The sequence below is a fragment of the Caretta caretta genome, chromosome 1 (assembly GCF_965140235.1).
Source record: "Caretta caretta isolate rCarCar2 chromosome 1, rCarCar1.hap1, whole genome shotgun sequence".
In the NCBI taxonomy this organism is placed as follows: Eukaryota; Metazoa; Chordata; order Testudines; family Cheloniidae; genus Caretta; species Caretta caretta.
The window spans coordinates 281,519,532-281,543,500 of record NC_134206.1 but is presented as its reverse complement, the minus strand read 5'-3'; the positions used below and the strand labels follow the sequence as shown (position 1 = coordinate 281,543,500).

At 44.8% G+C, this 23,969-nt stretch overlaps 1 protein-coding gene and 1 long non-coding RNA gene across 3 annotated transcripts in view; one reads left to right on the top strand and one right to left on the bottom strand.

Annotated features, from left to right (window-relative positions):
* Positions 1-7,240, bottom strand: part of PAWR (pro-apoptotic WT1 regulator) — a 158,682-nt gene extending 151,442 nt beyond the window's left edge. Inside the window, exons 1-2 of one of the 2 annotated variants that reach the window (XM_075124338.1) lie at positions 6,747-7,240; positions 5,390-5,947 (exon numbers count right to left, since the gene is read on the bottom strand). In XM_075124338.1, coding sequence (XP_074980439.1) covers positions 5,390-5,881 — 492 coding nt within the window. In that variant the 5' untranslated portion in view covers positions 5,882-5,947; positions 6,747-7,240. The remainder of the gene's footprint in view (positions 1-5,389; positions 5,948-6,746) is intronic. The other variant, XM_075124337.1, reaches the window with a different exon arrangement.
* LOC142070588 (uncharacterized) overlaps positions 6,525-23,969 on the top strand; it is a 29,871-nt gene continuing 12,426 nt past the window's right edge. Inside the window, exon 1 of the long non-coding RNA XR_012666457.1 lies at positions 6,525-6,790. This is a non-coding gene — a long non-coding RNA (uncharacterized LOC142070588). The remainder of the gene's footprint in view (positions 6,791-23,969) is intronic.

Sequence of the window (23,969 nt, the reverse complement as noted above, 5' to 3'; positions counted from 1 at the left end):
AAAACATAAATGCTGTCAGAGAGCGTATTAAATCAAAACCAACTGTCTAGCTTGCTGTCCTACATCAGCATCTATCATCTGAACAGTAAAATTGAGATTCATTATACCTTTTAAAATATAATTAATTATAATGTGGAAAAATGTAGTCCATAATATAGCTACTGTTTTTTTGCAGCTTAAGTGAACATTTACAAAGTACTATGTGAAAATAAAACACCTGCTGGCATACCTGAGAAACCATACCAGCTTACACTATATGACATATACTTTGTAGATTTATGGCTAACACTGCCAGCAAGCAGACAAGTGTCTCAAAATTCCTGGGCGGGAGCTCTACTGTAGAACTAAAAAAGTCTCAGGTCTAAGATTAATGCTTCTACCATTAACAAAAAGGTAATAGTTCTTCCTGCTAGTAGTTTTCCAAGTCCCGCTTAAAATCCCACTCCTACAGACACTTATGCAAAAAGTGGCCCTATTGAAATCAATGTAATTACGCAAGAACATGCTTAACTTTACTCATAGAAGTGTTTAAGATGGAGCCCTAAAACTTATTTTCTTGTTGCTTACAAGGAATGAGAAACTTGACCATTAAAAAAATAACCTATTGAAATCATAAAGATAGGGCAGTAGGACAGAAACAGGTAACCCTTCTCCTGCCCTATTCCACTACTTATTTGTCAAATTTTTTTTTTTTGCATTACATTTAAAATAAAAGTGTAAGTTCCTGGAGCAGAGACTTTTATTATTATTATTCCTGTCATAGGTATAGAACATTATGATGCACTATATAACAGTTACAATGCAAATTTGCAGCTAGCATATTATTCCCTTCTACTACTACCATCACACACAAAAAATAAAGATAAACCATATCAGACCCACTAAGGAATTCTCATTTTCACCAATGCCATCCTGCTGTTTGGCAACAGAGGTGGAGGGACAGTAGCATTATGAGTAATTAAGGATTTTTTTGCCACTATGCATATTGAAAAGTTCTCAATACTGATACATTAGGGCATCTCAGTGGCGAACTTAGAGAACATGAGACTCTAAAGTAAAACCCACTTGAGTCCGAACATACTAGGGATGTAAATATTTTTTAAAAGTACCCATTTAAATTATTAAAATTATATCGGTTAACCGTTTAATCATTAACTTCACAATCTACCCCAGGCTTGGGGGGAGCACCCACCCTACTGTCTCTTCTTGGAAATGGAGTACAGTGGGCTGGGGGATCATTTGTGTGTGCATGGCTGGGCACCATGCGCCTTGCTCTGATCCTACCCCTCACTCTTCCGGTTAGTAGGTGCTGCCTAATGCTGCTAGTTTGGTGGATCACTGCCAGGAAAGCAGCAGTGCCAGGGCAGACCCACTGCTGCAGCCAGCTGCAAGGAAGGGGGCTGCCAAGCGGGGGGTGTCCTCCCCACCAGGCACGGGCTGCTCCAGTGGTGCCTCGAGTTAGAACTGCAAGCTCAAATGCCCCCACCCCTATCTGCAGAGTTTTTAAATGTGCACATTGGTAAAATAATTGTGACATTGTAATACCTAATCTGTTTTAAACGTTAATTGTAATATATTAAAAGGTAAGACTAGTACTTATCGGTTAGCTGTTTAATCATTTAATATTTTACATCCCTAGAACATACTAGGGTAAATTTTAAAAGTGCTGATGGGACTAAAAATGCTTCTGTCCTATCAAAGTTAATATACAGAACAGCTAAGTCACTATGCGTAGCATTAGAAAAATCTGTCTAGCTATCTGAAAGAGGAAGGCATCAACAGGTACCACTATTTCTGTGTTCCTCGTTCTAACATTTTCAACCCAAGTACAGAGGTCCTCATCTGTCCAGCAAACTTAAAGGTTTTTTTTTGTTTTGTTTTAAAGTCATGTAAAGGGGAAAGATGTCTTTATGTGCACGTTACTTTGAGATGAAAATATGCATTTTAAACTATATGCTGAACATATGAAAGTACGTGTAGCTAATATTCAGAATACTAATTACATAATTAATTTGGTTTATCAAGTACTTATACTAGAATATTTTCTTGAAGTTCAGATACAGAAAAGTCACAAAACACAGAATTCATTAATACAATAACTATAATCAAATCTCAGGGTTTCAGCTAGTCACATGCAGGGGTCAGGAAGGAGTATTTCCTCTCCCCATGCACAACTGGCCAAGTGTACTCTCAGGTTTTCTGCCTTCCTCTGAAGCATCTCTGATTGGCCAGAGCAGAAAACATAACACAGGATGGGATGGATCAGTGCTCTGAGGTGGTACAGAGAATCTTCTCTCTTAGATGCCTGGCTGAAGTGTCTTGCTCAGGTCAAAGTGACCACCAGATTTGGGGTCCAGGAGACATTTTTCCTTACTGTCAGATTGACCATTATCTGCAGCACGGGGAGTGGATCATTTACGCATCTGACCTAATCAATTCCCTCCCATTGCAGTGGCCTATTCTCTGTCCATGGAATACAATTTAGGGCATGCCTACTGTGCATCTGGGAGAAAGCCTCCCTGACAGGTCCACAGACTCATGCTAGCACTCCAAAAATAGCTCTGCAGATGTTGTTTAATGTTGTGGCTTGGGTTGTCAAGTTCACAGACCCCAGGTTCCAGAGCCTGATCCCCCTGCCCAAGCCACAACATCTACATAGCTATTTTTAGCAAGGTGGCACAAGACATGCTAGCACAAGTTTGTAGACCCAAGTTGGAAGGCTCATTCCCAGAGGCAATGTCGACATGTCCTAAGTCTTTTGAGAACTGAAATGCTTGGGTCAAACATCATTAGGCTTAACATAGGGATAGCTGGATGAAATGTAATGGCTTGTGATATGTAGACCAGACAATGATCTGAGGGTTCCTTCTGGCCTTGAACTATAAATTCTTACTGTTACATATACTCCTATTTTAAAATGTTAGTCTTAGACTTTCAAGAAATTGGCCTTATCTCAAAAAGTCAGTTTCATGTAAATATTTGCCTGTCAAGAGGCAATGTTCATCACCAATGAATTCTACCCACAAGCCAGACCAACTTAAAAAAAATGCACTAAGCACCTTAAGCACTCCCTCAGATCTGCAGGTTAAGTAATTTTATTTAGCTACCATCATAAATATAAATGTTATAACAAAAGTTGACAAAGAAAATCAGAGTTTCTCGGTCCAAGTGTACCTTATTTTAAAAAGGCAGACACTTAAAGGTGTGAAAGAACCCTTTGTTTATTGTTACTGGCTATGAAGTTATTCAAAGTTTTAAGACAAAACATATACCATGGCAAAAACTTCATTAAGTTATTCCAAGTAATGTTGACACATGGTGAAAGATTTTGCGAAGTTATTCTTAAAGAGACAGAGATAGAAAAAAACTGGTCACCCAAGGCAAGCAGATATTTGGGACCAAATGAGAAAAAAGAAGTTGGCAGTCTCTGGAGTAGAGAAGAAGCACAGTGGCCCCAACAAATCCATTCCTTTAGTAACATAAGAGGGAAATAAGGGAGCAGATCCATTCAGGCTACTTGTTACTGAAGGGAAGGAGAAACCGCCCCCCTCCCCCCCCCCCAAAAAAAAAGGTAGAGCAGGCCCTAAGCCACTGCTCTTCTAATAGTAAGGGATTGGAAGCAAAAAGCAGAGGTCCCAGGTTCAAGAGAAGGGCAGTAGGGGTGGGAACAACAATAAGAAGGAAAGATACTAATTGGTTCAATGTGCAGGAGCAGCAATACCTGGACACATGGAACTGATTAAAACTATTTATTTGGGGATGAGTCTTCAGGCTTGTAGGTATCAAGGAAGTTTTCAAACTCCTAGTGAGTACTTAGGATCCAGTCCTGCAACCTTTCACTTCAAAGTGAAGACTGTACAAGTAATGAGGCTAATCACTTGAGTGAAAGTTATGGGACCAAGCCCTAAAACAGAATTTTTATTTAAGACTTCACTTGCTCCTGCTGCTTATTCCTCACCTGACAATGCTTCTGGTATTACAAGTGGTTGCTGTGAAAGTGATTATGTCATCACAAAGAAAGGATTAGTGACTTCAGGTGAGGAAAATAGGATTCTATCTTCTCCAGCTGCATAAGACACAAAAGATTGTTTTTCATGCAGCAGTCCCTAGTTGATGAGGAGAAAGAATGATATACATGTTTTCTAAAATAGTGTTGTTCTTTATCATCAATATAAAATTGAAGAATGCAATTCAGCTTTGTTTTCAGTCTCCTCTAGCCTTTAGCTGTAAAAAGCAAATGATCTGGTTATCATGCTTCTGAATTCCTATAAGAGTATTTTACATGAATGCCAGATTTTCATGCTAGTAGCAAACCACAAAGAACAGTTGTGTTGGCTGATACAAATATTCTTCCCTGCTTCAAAAAAAATGCACTTCAAGCCACTGCATTTTTTCCAGTGCAGGAAATTGTTTTAGATTAAGTACATTTACACCTGAATATTTATCCAGAGCTTGATACCATGACTTCTTCTCTTCATTGTTTAGATCAGTAAAGTAACTGACATGTACTTTTTGATTTTACATATTTATGAAGATTAAAAACTTACCTTCAGATTAGAGTAATACATGACAAAAGCAGAAGATAATCATTAAAGATTAACCTTAGACAAAAGATCACCACACCAAGTCTTAAGTGGTGAGATAACCAGACTATAATTAGAAGGGTGTTTCATATTGATGAATACTTTGCAATTCTTCTAAGGCTCACACACTATTTCACATCCTAGTTTCAACCAAGACACTAAAAAGTGCTATACTTGTACTTATTTTAAAAAGTGCTCAAGGATATATTGATGATGCTCTTCCTATCAACGTTCACTAATCCTTCCTCGCTAGGAGCCCAAGCCTGCAACTATGCAAGCATCAGGACTTTGGGCTCAGACCCAGCCCAACACGTTTGGACCCCAGGACTCTGTCTAGTCTTGTTTTTAAACACACAGTTTAAGGGGGTGGGGAGAAAGAGTGGGGATGACGTTACAACCCTGGTCCAGCACACCACCAAACGATTCCCAAACCAAAACTTTTAGCTTTGCCACTGACAGGCCTATTATTGGTCCCCAGAGGGTTGCAGACAGGACGGAGGATGCTCAGCCCGCATCAAGCGCGCACCCTGCGATACAGCACAACTCACGGGTGAGGCAGCTTCCCCACACCTCATTCTGAGCAGGAGAGAACAAGCCTCCTTCGCCACAAGAAACTGGACGCAATCCCGCCGCCTGAGCAGCTCCAGGGCTGAGTTGGGATCGGCAGGCAGCGGAGTTCACAGCTGGGCGCTGGCTGCTCAGGTGCAGCATCGCAGCAGCCGCCCTTCGCACACGCGGCGAGCTCACCGAGCCCCTGAACGCACCCCAGGCACCCCCCCTACCCCGGGCAGGGGCGCGGGGCTCACCTCGGCGGCGGGGATGTTCACCACACCTGTCGATCGCCTCTTCTCCCGCAGCTTCCTCTTCTCGATCTGCCCCTTCCCCTTCCTGGCGCTGGGACCGGAGCTTTTCCCCTTCGCCGCCGCCGCCTTCTCCTCCTCCGGGGAGCCGGGCGCGGCGGAGGGCTTCCCCGCAGGCTCTGCCACTCTGCCCCCGGCTGGGGGCGGGGGCTCCTTGGAGCCGGCTCTGGCGGAGAGGGGGACACAGTTCGTGCCCCCGCTGGGGGGCGGAGCGCCCCGCTCCGGGGGGTGCGGCGGGGCGGCCGGGCCGGCGGGGTGCAGGGTGCTGTTGAGCTCGGCAGCCGAGGAGACGCTCCCGGGGGCTTTGCCGTCAGTGCCGGCCGCCGACCCCGGCACAGGCGGCGCCTGCTTCGCCCGCATCTTCTCCCGCTTGGCTTTCCACTCCTCCAGAAAGTCCGTGGTGCTGCCCCCGCTGCTCCGGTAGCCGCCGGACGCCATGTTCCCAGCGGGGCAGATGGGCGATGCTCCGGGGGGAGGGGCAGCTACGGGCCCAGGCACCACAGCCTGCGGAGAGCACAGGGGCGCGCGTGAGACAGCCCCGCCCCCAGGGGGCCCCGGCCGCCCCAGGCAAGCGCCGCTCAACCCCCCCCGACCACCCCGACCCCAAGGGGGGGGGCCCTCGCTAACCCCCCCCGACCCCAAGGGGGGGGGCCCTCGCTAACCCCCCCCGACCCCAAGGGGGGGGGCCCTCGCTAACCCCCCCCGACCCCAAGGGGGGGGGCCCTCGCTAACCCCCCCCCGACCCCAAGGGGGGGGGGCCCTCGCTAACCCCCCCCCGACCCCAAGGGGGGGGGGGCCCTCGCTAACCCCCCCCCGACCTCCAGGAGGCCCGTATCAAACCCACCTCGCAACAATTCCACCCCCCTTCCCCAGGATAGCCCCATTCGGCTCCCCCTCCCCCGGGAAATCACTGCTTAACCACCCCCCCCCCCCACACACAAAAACCCCAGCCCCCGCATGAGGGCGCCTCTCCACCCCGCCAACAATCCCCATCCTACCCCCCAGGGAACGCCCCCCCCCACCAGGTCACCACGCTCCAGCTGCTCCCGCGCCCCCTCCCCTGGCGGAGCCGGAGCAGCGAGCGCCCCCCAGCGGGCCCCGGGGGACGGGGGAGTGAGGAAGGGAATAACTACCGGGCTAGTCCCAGGCCCTCCGGCTGCGGCTCTGCGTTACCCGCTGCAGGGGGCCACCCTGCCCGGGGAGGCTCCGCCGCGCAGCCCCGTCCCCGCACCACCCCGCCTGCAGCAGCGCCCAGCGCGACTCCCCCACAGCCGCTGCCCCGCTCCCGGACGGGGCTGCTCACCTACCTCGCCGCTGCGGGGAAAGGGGCTGCGGTCCCAGCTCCAGGTGAGTCGCGGGTGGCTGCTCGCACTGCCCCACTCCCGGAAGGAGCTGAGCGGCTCCGAGGTTTCCCAAGCGCCCCGGGCCGGGCGGCGGCGAGCCGAGCCGAAGCGCGGGCGGAAGCGGCCGAGAGGGCTTTAACAATGGGGTGCGGGGGAGGAGGGGCGGGGGGGACCCGCCCTGCCAGTGCCCGGGAGCGCGGCGTCCTGCCCGCAGCGCCCGCCCCCGGGCGACGCGAGCCCCGCGGGGACACCTGCCCGGACGTGGCGAGCCCAGTGAGGCGTCGGGCTCGGGGACCCGGATTCTCTGCGGGGCTCGGGCAGGGTCCTTGGGGGGCAGCTCGAGTCCGTAAGCGCCGAGCGGTGCGAACCCGCCGGTCCGGCCGCTGCGCTGCCTCCCTGTGTGGGGAGAGCCTGCTCCCGCGAGCAGCTCTGCCTTGCCGAAAGCCGGTCCGCTGCTGAGATGGACAGTTCTCACCTAGCCAGAGACTGCCTGTGTTTCCAGAAACAGCCGAGTGCCACCCACTCGGGGGTTTGCTTAACCATTCCCACACCTCAGAGGTTATTCCCAAAGCTGCCCCCAGCTCTTCCGTCTGCAAAGCCGGCTGGAAACGGTAGATTGTAAGGTGTCTGGCACAATGACAGTGTGTTTGTACAGCACCTTGCACAATGTGATCTTGGTCTTCCAAGTGCTACCACTATATACATAAATGGTAATGATAATGGGTCTGTGGGGAGGTATCTGGCCCTAGTCTGACCAGAAATACCATGAGAACATCCTTTCCTGCCTTGTGCTTGTGGTTAGAGCCGGAAAAGGAGATATATAAACTTATCTGAACATTTCACAACCTCCTAAGTTTGAATCCAAAGATCTGAGAAAGGGTGTTCTTATTCAACAGAGCCATTGTCGGATCCTACCTACAATACATGTAAGAAACAATTGGTTTAATAGTATGTGTCGCTGTTATTTTATTCCTCCTATTAAAATCTTTTCTTGTTTAACAGCCTTGTATATACAGTAGGCTGAGTGATGCTTTGTAGCCTCTCTAGCTGATCACAACTCATATGAGTTACTCTGTATGCCATACTAACTTCCTTTTGCTGTCCACAGATCTGGTAATCAACAAACTGAGATTTGTTATTTACATTAATTCCCTAAGAATTCATTTGCTTCTGAAAATGAAAGATGGCTATAGTCAAGACAAGGCATTCTCTCTCTCTGACAAACATTGAGGCATCTTCCCATTCTAAATAATATTGGGGCTATCCTGTCCTTGAGACTGTAGCTGTGTAGGTCTCACTATCAAGTACAACCAATGGTTTGGTTAAAGTGTACAGTATTCAAGGACACCCTAAATTTCTGGTTTCAGAGTAGCAGCTGTGTTAGTTTGCATTCGCAAAAGAAAAGGAGTACTTGTGGCACCTTAGAGACTAACAAATTTATTTGAGCATAAGCTTTCGTGAGCTACAGCTCACTTAGTAGATCAACTGGCAGAAGTTTGCATAGGAAGCATGATCAACCAAGGTTTAGTTCCCAGAATATCATGATAGATACCCTGAAATGTAACTGAATTTTCAGACATTAGTGGTTTTAATGTTGTGGAACTTCGTGATCCACTTAATCCTGGTTCACAAGGGGTATATTTACTAAATTGAATGATTTGTTTATTTCAGTAGATTCAGGCATCTTGGGACAGTAGGTGGGAGATATGGTAGCATGATATAGAAGTTTGTGTCACAAACAAAGGAAATCTAGATACCTGGGACTGTGGAGCATATCTCATTGTCATCTCTTTCCTATCTCATTCAGGTTCCATTGCAAATTTGGCCATCTGGTTAATAAAACTCTTAATGGATTTTAAAATGTAAACTCTTGGGGGGATGGGGGAAGTTCATTGTGTCTTTAGCACAATGGTGCCCTAGACCCTGACTGGGGCCTCCAGGCATTCCTACAATATAAATAATAGACTTAGTCCGTGGTTCTACTTTGACCTCATGTACCTCTCCTTCCTGGTCTCCTCTCCAATGTTAGAACTCTGTCACCTGGCCAACATTCAATGCCTCTCTGGTGATCATTTAATTCACTTCTAATTTTCACTCTCTGTGACAGTATTTTTGAGGGGCACCTGTGAGGAAAAAAGTTCACACTTGAGACTTGTCAGTCGAGAATGATTCCTCTTGTATTTTTCAAGGCAAGGGAATAGTCCATCATACAATTTAATCCTTTGGGATATTTTGGAAAACTTTCAATAAGAAGGATAGTAACTTCAGAAAAGTTAATTCTGCACTAGTACTAACATTATTTACCACAGTATTCAATCAATAATATGTACATACTACAGCTGGCTGCCATTTTTCTAATTTCCATTTATCAATGACATTTTTGTTAAAAAATAATAATTTTGTCTAAACCCTCTCAAAAAAAAGTTGATGAAAGTTCTCAGATTTGGTTGTGGTTGTTTTTTTTTTGTTGTTTGGTTTGGTTATTCCTCAGGCCATAGAGCTGTCAATTTTTAAAATGATTGAAATGTAAAAACAGTAAAATTAAATATCCTTCAGATGAGTTCTGAATTTATGTGGCAGATATTTCTTCCACTCTGTAGCACTCTCCCTGACAGTATGCAAAAGGGCATTCTCTTCAGAGAGATGCATCCAACACAATACCAATTCTTCTCCACTGCACACACTCCCCAGAGTTGTTAAAAACGGACCTGATGTGGAGAAAGTGTAATATATCGTGTACATGAGTTTCTACCCCTTCTGATGTAGCTGCATCAGTCACTGTTAGATGTTTTTGCTTCTCAAAAAATGTTGTTTTTTAATGCCAAAAAAGGCTCTATGACCCTCACAGTCTGTTATTTATTAACAGAAGTTATGTTGTGGTGAGGTTGGTTTAAGTGCCCAATTCAAAAATGCTGACTGTCAGATGTTTGCATCTTAATAAGGGTGGCTGTGCTGGTGAGCTTTCAGGGATAAAGTCCCAAATAGTTTTAGTATCACACTGCATGTTTTCCTCAGCCGCAATTGGGAGAAACTTACTAAGTTGGAAAACATTTTCAGAACAGCCTTTTTCCTTCTAAAAATCTTAAGCACATGATATTTTCAAGGCCTAGAAATGCACTTTTATTTTTATAAGTTAAGTATTAAACAGCATGCAGACAGAAGATCATAAGCCTAAAATAGTGAATTTTACATAGCTTTTATTATGGAGTGAGAGTCTCTTCTCCTTAGGTAAGGTTGCAACTAGGATTTGGAAGGCTAATTTTGACCTCCTTTGTAAATGAAAAAACAATAAAACCTCATGTTTCAAATGTATATGGTTAAACCTGTGCATTCTTAAAAACGTGGGGAAATTCAGTATGTATTTTGTGAGACTAAGCACCTTAAAACTGGTTCCTTTTTAAAAGGTTGCAAATTGTCTAATGTTTCTGTCTCCTTCTAGCAGTGCAACCAAATTACTCAACCCCCCAAAATTCCACGCACACATAGATTTTAACATAGACTTATGGAAAGAGGCAGTTGACAAGGGCAGGATAGTAAAATGTTAAAGAAATTTACATTATTGTCCTAATAAAGCAAGGCCCTGAACTCAACTTCATGGCATTTCTCGGTTTGTCTGCTACACACAACTTCCCAAACCCAGTGAAAATCCTTTCCCCACTGAAATTTACCCTTCCCCCACCTCACCACCTTTAGAAAAATCTCCCCCTTCTGGTGAACTTCACCATCACCACCCTCTCTCACCCCTCCCCCCCACCCCCTGGCCCCACACACCACTCCTCCACTTTAGTTCCATCCCACCCACTTTACCTAACCCCCCTATGAAATACCCACTCTCCCTAGGGCCATCTCCCTGCCACTCCTCCCAGCATCCCCTACCTCCCCCAATGAAATTACCCTACTATCTTCCTCCCCTGCTGCCTCCTCTCCCTTGAAAATCCTCCTACGAAAATTCCTGGTGTTCGTCCCCTGGTACAGCCAGTACAGCTTGTTGCCTCACCACCCCAAGTAAGAATTATCAGTGAAATCACTTCCAGTGCCTCAAACCGATCCCATTAAATCTACCTTCCTACTTCCCCTTTTGAATACTCTTCAAGTCCATTAATTCAAACCACCATCACTTACATGTCCACTGTCTCAGCACTCCCCTATTGCCAGTAAATCACCCTCACGGTCTCATCTCAAGCCATATCTGGTGACAACCTTGCCTCAGACCAAAACCCCTTGATGAAATCTCACCAACCTACCTAGTGAAATACTCCCTCCTTCAGTCCTTGTCCATGAAATCCCAAACAACTGCCTCAGTTCCTCTTTCCCATCCTTTCCCTTGCTACTATCCCCACCCTCTGTAAAATAACCCCACACTGCACCTCATCCCCTCACAAAATCCCGGTATTGCCTCACCCATTCATGCTGCTGCCTCCACACCTCAGCTCAAATCCTCCCCCTACCCTCACACTGCTACCCTGTTGCCTCTTCTCTTTCTCAGGCTCCTCTTGAATTAATCACCCACTCCCATTCCTCATGGTGGTACTTACCTTCCCCTGTACTTCAAACCCCTCACCCAGCTATTACACAAGACCTTAACCTTGTGGGACATGTTTCCCAAATGCTCATTCATACCCCTCTCTTCTGTCTCTCTGTTCTTTTACTCAGAGATACCTTTCTGATGGCTGCAACATAAGTCAGAAGAATTTCAGAACTTGAGGCCTTATCCATAGAACTTGAATATTGCCCCTTGCACACTGACATCAGTGGGACTCTGCCAAGGTGCAGGGGTTTATTGTGTAGTTTCGGGGCCTTGAAAAGTAACTGTGGATCATTCTTTCTGATTGCCCTCTGGCCACGCATTCTGTCTCACCAGCAGGCTTCCTACTTTTCAGATACTCAAAGAGTTTCATATTTGTCTTTAACTTGTAGCTGTTTGTTCTTCAAATTCCCTCTTAATCTCCATTTTACAGTTTATCTATCAAAGTGTAAATTCTGTTCTGTTATCACTTGAGCTAGGTTACTTTTTTGAAAAGATTATTTTAGTGTGAAAAATCTCATATTCCCTGCTATTTAACATAGTATTTTTCTCACTCTTTGTTCTTAGCTATGCTTACCACCTGTGATTCTGATAAGACATGCTGAGGCTGCCCACATGTTGTGAGTCCCAACTGATGTCCCAATTGCCACAGCCCGTGCTTTCAGGAACATGTATGTCCATGTCTTCATCAAAATCCTCCTCATGCTGGCATCTCTTAGCCTGGTTCTGCATATAGTCCAAGATAATGCACGAGGTGTTTACAATGCTCACAACAGCAGCAGTGATGTGAGTTGAGCGGGCTCCATGCTTGCCATGGTATGGCGTCTGCACAGGTAACTCAGGAAAAAAGGCGCGAAACAATTGTCTGCCGTTGCTTTCACAGAGGGATGGAGGGCGAGCCTGATGACATGTACCCCGAACCACCCACAACAATGTTTTTTGCCCCATCAGGCAATGTCGATGGGACTACTTGTGTCATAAGTAAAACTTACTGGTTTAATAGACCCAATATATGACACAAAACGACATTCCAACTCCTGCCATCTTATGTCTCCAAACAAGAAAGTATGTAAAACTCTCTAGATCTGAATATTCAGAAACCAAAACCAACACTTACTGGCTCTCTGTCAATTTGTGTCTTGTGTGTACTAGTTAACAGAAACTCAGATACCTTTAGGGCTCTTTTACATCAACAGCTCTATAAATCTTTCCATTTATTTTGATACTCCCAAGGACCAATATAGAACCACTAAAATAGCTTAGGCCCTGATCCTGCTACACTTTGGCAGAGCCCGAGTGACTTCACTAGTGCTGTCTGCAGGCAAATGGTAGCTCTGCATGCACATTGCAGTCCTCCAGGCCATGCAGTATGGAACATTATGGAATGCATTGCCAAATGTGTGACAATAACAGTGCCTTGTCCCAAAACAATCAGAGTTATGGTTTACAGGTCTCCTCAAAAAGGCGGTGCAGATTAACATGCTTGGCCTTGGGAGGTGCTGCATGCATGGTTTTAAAATGTTTTATGTGAGCCTGCAGTTGATTTGGATATTTTATTTGTTTTTCTTTTTTTTCTGAGGAACAATATTTCAAGAATCTACACGCATTAATAGAGTGAACAATAAAGGAACAGCCCTGTAAAGAGACATGATAAAATATCTTAGGAATTTAGTAATTAGCTGACAGTGTCCAAACCAAACACAAAAGAAATCACAGTCCTTGCCCCCATAAGCAATCAACAAAAGGCCATGATATTTCTGTGGGGGGTTTATGGGAGAGGCAGGTGTTCACTTGCATTGAGCTGATAGCAGACTCAGGACCTAAGAAGTCAAACAACGTTCAAGGGAAGAGAGAGGTTTAAAAATATATACAGTAAAACATAATTTCACAAAAATAATAAATGTCTGAAGTTAAAATTGTTAGCATTTTTCATTATACATCATATTTTGAAAGATGTGTAATTTTACTGTAAAAATTTGCTTACAGAGTGAAAATTTAGTCGTAAACTGTTTTGGGAGAAACTGGAGCAAAATCTATATGACTATAATTATAATTAAAGAAACAAATATGGAGGATATTTAAAACATTTAGGTGCCTTAAATATTACTTATTTGTGATCTGTTTTTCATAAGATACTATAATTACATACCTGTTTTGAGAGAAAAATCAAAGCCTACCAAATTAGTTTATTTAAACATGGATCAATTTTGCTGTGAATGGGTATTAAAAAGAGCAAGGAATTCTAGCACAGAAAGTTACTTGAAAAGAATGTAAATTTCAGAGCTGCAAACCTGAGAAAATTCACAATTAGTGTTCAGATGTACCGTTTGTTCTACAGCTATGTATAGGCATAACAGGAAATTATCTTAATTACTTCCCTATTGTTCCTCCTGTGATCTATTTCACCAGAAACTGTAGATATGTTTGCTTTTACTCTTTTGACACTAACTTGAAGCCAAATTTTGGCAGACCTTTAAAAATTCTATGAAAACCTCATTAAAGACATAAATCCTGCACTTCCCTCCCCACACACACAGTAGGCCCTTACTTATAGAGCTGGTCAAAAAACTAAAACCTGTTTTCAAGTAAAATTTTAAAAAGTAAAACTGATCTTTTTGTGGGGTTTTTTTTGTTTTTGTTTTTTGTTTTTTGGTATTTTTCCCCCAAATTTATTGACATTACCAAAAATGTTAATGAATGTTTTGTTTAAATGACAGTAACTATTTTGATAGTCATTTTGTTAAAGTTTTTGAAAAAGGGGCATGAATTCTTCTTGCAAAACATAAATAATATCAACAATTAACCAAAAAATAATTTTTGAAACAAGGCTTTTTTTTTTTATTTAAAAACCTTTCCTTAAAGCGCTTCAAGCAGTTTTACTTATGACACAAGTAGTCCCATCGACATGAGCAAAGGTGGCAAAATTAGGTGTTTTGTTTTCCTGTGCAATACTTCCTTGACTATCATTGTTGATTGATTACCTAAGCGTTTAATATAAATAGAAATTCTCTCTTTTATAACCAGCCTCTTCCTGCTTAATGTATTCAGTGATGCCACAATTCAGAATTTGTGACATCATAGGTAGCTCTCTTCATGAAAACACTGGATTGTAAACATCAGTTGATTACTTTTAGACATCAAAGACATTGTAAATGAAAATGAGGAATGTTCTTCCAAAGGATCTGGTGGAAGTTCCATCATGAGTCATTTAAATCAGACTAGACAAAGTACTAGAAAATATAGGGAAAGAAACAAAACTGCATAGGCAGTGGAATGGACTGGATGACATACTAAGGTATGTCTACACTACAAAATTAGGTCAAATTTATAGAAGTCGATTTTTAGGAATCGATTGCATATGTCCCCACTAAGCGCATTAAGTCAGCGGAGTGTTTCCTCACTACCGTGGCTAGCATAGACTTATAGAGCGGTGCACTGTAGGTAGCTATCCCACAGTTCCCACGTCTCCGCGGCCCATTGGAATTCTGGGTTAAGCGCCCAATGCCTGATGGGGCAAAAAATGTTGTTGTGGGTGGTTCTGGGTACATATCATCAGGCCCTCCCTCCCTCCCTCCCTCTGTGAAAGCAACGGCAGACAATTGTTTCGCGCCTTTTTTCCTGAGTTACCTGTGCAGACGCCATACCATGGCAAGCATGGAGCCCGCTCTGCTCACCATCACCGCTGCTGTTGTGAGCATTGTAAACACCTCGTGCATTATTGTGGACTATATGCAGAACCGGGCTAAGAGATGCCAGCACGAGGAGGATTTTGATGAGGACATGGGCACACATGTTCTTGAAAGCATGGGCTGTGGCAATTGGGACATCATGACGGCAGTGGGGCTGGTTGATACAGTGGAACACTGATTCTGGGCCAGGCAAACAAGCCCAGACTGGTGGGACCGCACATTGTTGCAGGTATGGGATGATTCACAGTGGCTGCGAAACTTTCGCATGCGTAAGGCCACTTTCCTGGAACTCTGTGAGTTGCTTTCCTCCACCCGGAAGCACAGGAATACCAAGATGAGAGCAGCCCTCACAGTTCACAAGCAAGTGGAGATAGCCCCCTGGAAGCTTGCAATGCCAGACAGCTACCGGTCAGTCAGGAATCAATTTGGAGTGGGCAAATCTACTGTGGGGGCTGCTGTGATGCAAGTAGCCAACGCGATCACTGAGCTGCTGCTATCAAGGGTAGTGACTCTGGGAAATGTGCAGGTCATACTGGATGGCTTTGCTGCAATGGGGTTCCCTAACTGTGGTGCAGCGATCGATGGAACGCATATCCCCATCTTGGCACCTGACCACCTTACCAACCAGTACATAAACCGCAAGGGGTACTTCTCAATGGTGCTGCAACCACTGGTGGTGAATGGTGAAATGGTGAAATGTCCCTTGTGACATTTCACCGACATCAACGTGGGATGGCCGGGAAAAGTGCATGACGCTCACGTATTTAGGAACTCCGGGCTGTTCAAGCAGCTGCAAGAAGGGACTTACTTCCCAGACCAGAAAATTACTGTTGGGGATTTTGAAATGCCTATAGTTATTCTTGGCAACCCAGCCTACCGCTTGTTCCCATGGCTCATGAAGTCTTACACAGGCAGCCTGGACAGTAGTCAGGAGCAGTTCAGCTATAGGCTGAGCAAGTGCAGAATGGTGGTAGAATGTGCCTTTGTATGTTTAAAAGCTCACTGGTGCTGTTTGCTGACTACGTCAGACCTCAGCGCAACCAACATTCCCATTGTTATTGCTGGTTGTTATGTGCTCCATAATATCTGTGAGAGTAAGGGGGAGACATTTATGGCAGGATGGGAAGTTGAGGCAAATTGCCTGATGTCCGATTTTTAGCAGCCAGACACCAGGGCAATTAGAAGAGCACAGCTAGGTGCACTGCACATCAGAGAGGCTTTGAAAACCAGTTTCATGACTGGCCAGGCTACAACATGACAGTTGTGTGTGTTTCTCCTTGCTGCAAACCCGCCCCCTTTGTTGATTTTAATTCCCTGTAAGCCAATCACCAGCCTCCCTTCGAAATAAAGTAACTATTGTTTTGAAACCATGCATTCTTTCTTTAATAATTAAAAAAAAAAAGAGATAACCAACGACAAGGTAGCCCGGGTGGGGTGGGGGAGGAGGGAAGGACAAGGCCACATTGTTTATTGTAGTCACACTAACAATCAAACTGTTTGAATGACAGCCTTCTGTTGCTTGGACCATACTCAGGAGTGGAGTGGTTGGGTTCTCAGAGTCTCCCCCCCCTTCTTGGGCATCTGGGTGAGGCGCATATGGAACTTGGGCGGGAGGGCATGCGGTTATACAGTGGATGCAGTGGGGGGGTCTGTGCTCTTGTTGGCTTTCCTGCAGCTCCAACAGATGCTTCCTTCATGTCTGTTTGCTCCCCCATTAGCCTCAGCATCGCATCCTGCCTCTGCTCTTCGCGCTCACTTAATTCTTTCCTGGCTTCTGCCACTGAATGCCTTCATGCATTAAGCTCTGCCCTATCAGTGCGGGAGGACTGCATGAGCTCGGCAAATGTGTCATCGCGAGTGCGTTTTTTCACCTTCTAATCTGCAATAACCTCAGGGACGGAGATGATAGGGGGAGCATAGAAACATTTGCACCTGGGGGGAAATAAAATGGGAGACTAAAATTGAAGATGATACATTTCTGAGAACAAAAGGGCGACTCTTTCACAGTGAATCAAGCAATTCACAGCAGACAGCACATGTGGTTTAGGTACAAGGTCGTATTTTCCCTTTTATATTGAGCGCCTGCCAGTATGGTGTCACATCACACACATACGGCTGGGCAACAGAATTCGGTTTCCAGGCAGCCATGGTAAACCAAAGGGTACATGGGGTTGGCTTCTTATGCCTTCATAACATGTGGGAATGTTTTCAAACTGCAGCGCCCTCCTGTTCCAGAGTAAGCAATGGGTTGAGTTTCACATTTAAAAGGAGGGGCTGCGGTTTTAGGGTGGATGTGCAGCACACACCTCTCCCCACCCTTCCGTGTGGCTATTCTCCGGGATGATCCCTTCACCCCTCCCCTCTGCCATATGGCTATTCTCTGGGATGATCCCTTTTAGCCAAGCGCAAACAGCCCAGTATGAACGGGGTCCTTTTACTGTTCCCTTACAAAAATTCCACTATTTCAACCAGGTGACGATGAATGATATCACTCCACTGAGGCTGACACAGAAAGATAAAGACCGAATGTTGAATGAATGTGACCAAAACCTAGGACCATTCGCTGCCATGCTTTGTGCTGCAATGATTCCAGAATACTTTCTACTGGCTTGGTGTGGTAAAGTGTCCTACCGTGGAGGACGAAATAAGGCAGCCCTCCCCCAGAAACCTTCTGCAAAGGCTTTCAGGGTACATCCAGGAGAGCTTCATGGAGATGTCCCTGGAGGATTCCCGCTCCATCCCCAGACATGTGAACAGATTTTTCCAGTAGCTGTACTGGCCACGAATGCATCCCATTCTTCAGGGCAAATCAAACATTAAACGCTATTGCTTTTAAACCCTGTACTGTAGTTACAAATGTGCACTCACCAGAGGTGCCTTCTCCAGCTTCAGGGATGGGGATCCCACTTTGGGAGGGTATTGGCTCTAGGGTGATGAAAAGGTCCTGGCTGCTGGGGAGAACGGATTCACCGCTTGCCTGCTGCGCATTCTCCTCCTCCTCCTCATCCACAAAATCCTCCTCCCTGTTGCATGAGACTCCCCCCTTGCAGGTGTCCACAGACAGTGGTGGGGTAGTGGTAGGGTTCTCCCCTAGAATGCCATCCAGATGATCATAGAAGCAGCATGTATGGGGCTGTGACCCGGAGCGACCGTTTGCCTCCTTCGTCTTTTGGTAGGCTTGCCTGAGCTCCTTAACTTTCACGTGGCACAGCTGTGTGTCCCTGTTGTAGCCTCCCTCCAACATGCCCTGTGAGATTTTGGCATATATATTTGCATTTCTTCTTTTTGATCGGAGTTCGGCCTGCACAGATGCTTTTCCCCATACATCAATCAGATCCAGTTTCCCCCTTTCAGTCCATGCTGGAGCTCGTTTGCGATTCTGGGGGGATTGCATGGTCACCTGTGCTGCTGAGTTCGCCACGCTGACCAAACAGGAAATGAAATTCAAAAGTTCCTGGGGCTTTTCCTGTGTACCTGGCTAGTGCATCGGAGTTGAAAATGCTGTCCAGAGTGGTCACAATGGAGCACTCTGAGATAGCTCCCAGAGGCCAATACCGTCAATTTGCATCCACACTACCCCAAATTCGACCCAGCAAGGGTCAACCTTATCGAGGAGGAGTACAGAAGTCAATTTTAAGAGCCCTTTAGGTCGACGGAACAGGTTTGGTTGTGTGGACAGTCATTTTTAAATCGACCTAACGCGGCTAAATTCGACCTAACGCAGCTAAATTCGACCTTATCCCGTAGTGTAGACCAGAGCTAAGAGTGTGTCTAAAAAGGGAAATTGGTATAGCTATTGTGGAATAAACTAATCTGCAATAGCTACTCTGGTATAGCTCTCCATGTGGACACACTGTTCCAGAATAAAAGTGACTTTTATTCCACAACAAAGTGTCCACACAGGGAGCTATTTCAGAATACCTTACTCTGAAATAGTTTATTCTGCTATCACTATGCTAGTCAATTTTCCTACATAGACAAGGCCTAAGTGTTTTAAATCTCTAATTCTTCTTGTTGTTTGAAATTCATGGAGAGGTGGAAGGAGACTAATTAGGAAAGAGCGAGCATCTGCCCAGAAAATGTCTTGATGGGAAAGAAAACAAAAGAAAAGAATATGATCATAGAATCATAGATTTTAAGGTCAGAAGGGACCATTATGATAGTCTAGTCTGACCTCCTGCACAGTGCAGGCCACAGAATCTCATCCACCAACTCCTATAACAAACCCCTAACTTATGTCTGAGCTACTGAAGTCCTCAAATTGTGGTTTAAAGACTTCAAGGTGCAGAGGATCCTCCAGCAAGTGACTCATGCCCCACGCTGCAGAGGAAGGCGAAAAACCTCCATGGCCTCTGCCAATCTGCCCTGGAGGAAAATTCCTTCCCGACCCCAAATATGGTGATCAGCTAAACCCTGAGCATGTGGACAAGACTCACCAGCCAGGCACCCAGGAAAGAATTCTCTGTAGTAACTCAGATCCCACCCCATCTAACATCCCATCACAGGCGATTGGGCATATCTACCGCTAGTAGTCGAAGATGAATTAATAACAAAATTAGGCTATCCCATCATATCATCTCCTCCATAAACTTATCAAGCTTAGTCTTGAAGGCAGATGTGTCTTTTGCCCCCATTGCTTCCCTTGGAAGGCTGTTCCAGAACTTCACTCCTCTGATGGTTTCAGAGTAACAGCCATGTTAGTCTGTATTCGCAAAAAGAAAAGGAGTACTTGTGGCACCTTAGAGACTAACCAATTTATTTGAGCATGAGCTTTCGTGAGCTATAGCTCACTTCATCGGATGCATACCGTGGAAACTGCAGCAGACTTTATATACACACAGAGAATATGAAACAATACCTCCTCCCACCCCACTGTCCTGCTGGTAATAGCTTATCTAAAGTGATCATCAAGTTGGGCCATTTCCAGCACAAATCCAGGTTTTCTCACCCTCCACCCTCCCACACAAATTCACTCTCCTGCTGGTGATAGCCCATCCAAAGTGACAATATTTTGTCTAATTTCAAGTCTAAACTTCCTGATGGCCAATTTATATCCATTTGTTCTTGTGTCCACATTGGTAATGAGCTTAAATAATTCTTCTCCCTCCGTGGTATTTATCTCTCTGATATATTGATAGATAGCAATCATATCTCCTCTCAGCCTTCTTTTGGTTAGGCTAAACAAGCCAAGCTCCTTGAGTCTCCTTTCATAAGACAGGTTTTCCATTCCTCGCATCATCCTAGTAGCCCTTCTCTGTACCTGTTCCAGTTTGAATTCATTCTTCTTAAACATGGGCGACCAGAACTGCATACAATATTTCAGATGAAGTCTCACCAGTGCCTTGTATAACAGTACTAACACCTCCTTATCTCTACTGGAAATACCTCGCCTGATGCATCCCAAGACCGCATTAGTTTTTTTCATGGCGATATCACATTGATGTTTCATAGTCATCCTGTGATCAACCAATACTCCGAGGTCCTTCTCCTCCTCTGTTACTTCCAAATGATGCGTCCCCAGTTTATAACAAATTCTTCTTATTAATCCCTAAATGCATGACCTTGCATTTTTCACTATTAAATTTCATCCTATTACTATTACTCCAGTTTACAAGGTCATCCAGATCTTCCTGTGTGATATCCCGGTCCTTCTCTGTATTGGCAATACCTCCCAGCTCTGTGTCATCCGCAAACTTTATTAGCACATTCCCGCTTTTTGTGCCAAGGTCAGTAATAAAAAGATTAAGATTGGTCCCAAAACCGATCCTTGAGGAACTCCACTAAACCTCCTTCCAGCCTGACAGTTCACCTTTCAGTGTGACCCGCTGTAGTCTCCCCTTTAACCAGTTCCTTATCCACCTTTCAATTTTCATATTGATCCCCATCTTTTCCAATTTAGCTAATAATTCTCCATGTGGAACCATATCAAATGCCTTACTGAAATCGAGGTAAAATTGATCCACTGCGTTCCCTTTGTCTAAATAATCTGTTACCTTCTCAAAGAAGGAGATCAGGTTGGTTTGATACAATCTACCTTTTGTAAAGCCATGTTGTATTTTGTCCCAATTACCATTGATCTCAATGTCCTTAACTACTTTCTCCTTCAAAATTTTTTCCAAGATCTTGCATACTACAGATGTCAAACTAATAGGCCTGTAATTACCGGATCATTTTTTTTACCTTTCTTAAAAATAGGAACTACGTTAGCAATTCTCCAGTCATATGGTACAATCCCTGAGTTTGCAGATTGAGTAAAAATTCTAGCTAATGGGCTTTCAATTTCATGTGCCAGTTCCTTTAATATTCTTGGATGAAGATTATGCTGGCCCTTCGATTTAGTCCCATTAAGCTGTTTGAGTTTGGCTTCTACCTCGGATGTGGTAATATCTGCCTCCCTATCCTCATTCCCATTTGTCATCCTACCATTATCCCTAAGCTCCTCATTAGCCTCATTAAAGACTGAGGCAAAGTATTTGTTTAGATATTGGGCCATGCCTACATTATCCTTAACCTCCACTCCATCCTCAGTGTTAAGCAGTCCCACTTCTTTTTTTGTTTTCTTCTTATTTATATGGCTATAGAACCTTTTACTATTGCTTTTAATTCCCTTTGCAAGGTCCAACTCTACATGGCTTTTGGCCTTTCTCACTTTATCCCTACATGTTCTGACCTCAGTAAGGTAGCTTTCCTTGCTAATCCCTCCCATCTTCCACTCCTTGTAGGCTTTCTCCTTTTTCTTAATCACCTCTCTGAGATGCTTGCTCATCCAGCTTGGTCTACAACTCCTGCCTATGATTTTTTTCCCCTTTCTTGGGATGCAGGCTTCTGATTGTTTCTGCAACTTTGACTTGAAGTAATTCCAGGCTTCCTCTGCCTTTAGATCCACAAGTTTTTCAGTCCAATCCACTTCCCTAACTAATTTCCTTAATTTTTTAAAGTTAGCCTTTTTGAAATCTAAAACCCTAGTCACAGATCTATTTTTGTTTATCTTTCCATTTAGTTTGAACTGAATTAGCTCATGATCGCCCGAACCAAGGGTGTCCCCTACAACCATTTCTTCTATGAGGTCCTCACTACTCACCAAAACCAAATCTAAAATGGCATCCCCTCTTGTCAGTTCAGCAACTACTTGGTGAAGGAATCCATCCCCTTTCGTATCCAGGAAAATCTGAGTCCTATTATTATTACTAGCACTTGTCTTCCAGTCTATATCTGGGAAGTTAAAGTCTCCCATGATCAATTCCCATTAGTATTTACTTCTTTAAAAACATTAAAGAGGTCTCTATCCATATCCAAATCGGATCCCGGCAGTCTATAGCACACCCCAAGCACTATCCCAGGGGAAGCTCTAGTAGCTTTCTTCCCCAATGTGATTTTTGCCCAGATGGACTCTGTCTTAACCATTCCATCACTTCTTATTTCTTTACAGTCTACCTCATCATTGATATACAGTGCTACTCCACCACCTTTGCCTTTATTTCTGTCTTTCCCGAACAGCACATACCCTTCATTACCCGTACTCCAGTCATGACTACTATTCCACTATGTTTCTGTTATCCCTATAATATCTGGTTTCACTTCCTGCACCAGTAGCTCTAGTTCCTCCATTTTGTTACCTAGGCTCCTCACATTAGCGTACAAACATCTTAATTCTTGCTGTTTGGCTTCGCTCACATTCTTTACCTGATTGGGCTGACATTCTATTGCCAATATTACCTATTAGATTGGTATGTACACTGCTCTTCCGCCTTATGTCCATTCTCCTACCCACTACTGTATCCTTTCTTACTTCATTTTCTTCCCTCTCAAAGAGAAAATCTGCCATGGAGATTACCTGGACATCTCCCAACCATCTCCCCCAAATTCCTAGTTTAAAGCTCTCTTGATCAGTTGTACCATCCTCCATCCTAGAAGTCTGTTTCCCTCCTTACTCAGATGAAGTCCATCCCGAGAGAATAGTCCTCTGTCCATGAATGCTTCCCAGTGGCCATATATCCTAAAGCCTCCTTATAGCACCACTGCCTGAGCCATCTGTTGAGCATCATAATCTTGTCACACCTTTGTTGCCCTTCTCTGGGAACAGGCAGAATCCCACCGAAGATCACCTGAGCCTCGATTTCCTTAAGCGTCTTCCCCAGCCTGGCGTAGTCTCCCTTGATACGTTCCAGTGGGAATCTAGCCATATCATTTGTTCCCACATGAAGGATAATCAATGGATTCTTTCTTGCTCCCGTTAGGATCCTCTTCAGCCTCAGGTCCACATCCCGTATCTTAGCACCCGGCAGACAGCACACCCTTCTGTTCTCTGGATCAGCTCTTGTTACAGGCCTGTCTATTCTTCTCAATAATGAGTCTCCAATCACGTAGACCTGCCTTTTCCTGGCAGTGGTGCAATTCTCCAGTCCATCCCCTGTTCCATCTGGCTGCAAATCCTCTCGATTCCTATTGTCCCTTGCAATCCTCTGCAAGCCATCCCGTATCCTCCTGGGGCTCATATTTGGTGTTATCTCCATTGACTCTTACCTTCTTCCTATAGGACTATCTGCTCTTCTCTTCTTCCTTGCCCTCGCACCTTCAGTGACCACCTGCTGTGCCCCTTCTTCATTTTCCAACTCCACAAACCTGTTCCTGAGCTCTGTTTCTCCTTCACTGGCCCATCTTTTTCTGTGGCTGGTTCTCTTAGTTCACTTTCCTCACCCAGCAGTATCCCCTCAGAGTTCTTTGGTCCTGCTTCCATCTGCAAGTCTGAGCTTTTCCCTTCAGCCTCCTCATGTCTTTGCTCCATCATCCACTCGAACCCCCTTCTAAACTCAACCAGAGTCTCCACCTGCATCTCCAGTCCTAGGATCTTTTCTTCCATCAGCTCTAACAGGCGGCACTTCATGCAGACAAAATTCTTTTCAGGTACCCCTTCCAGGATCATGTACATGCCACAGTTTCTACATCCAGTCATCTTCATTATGTCTTCC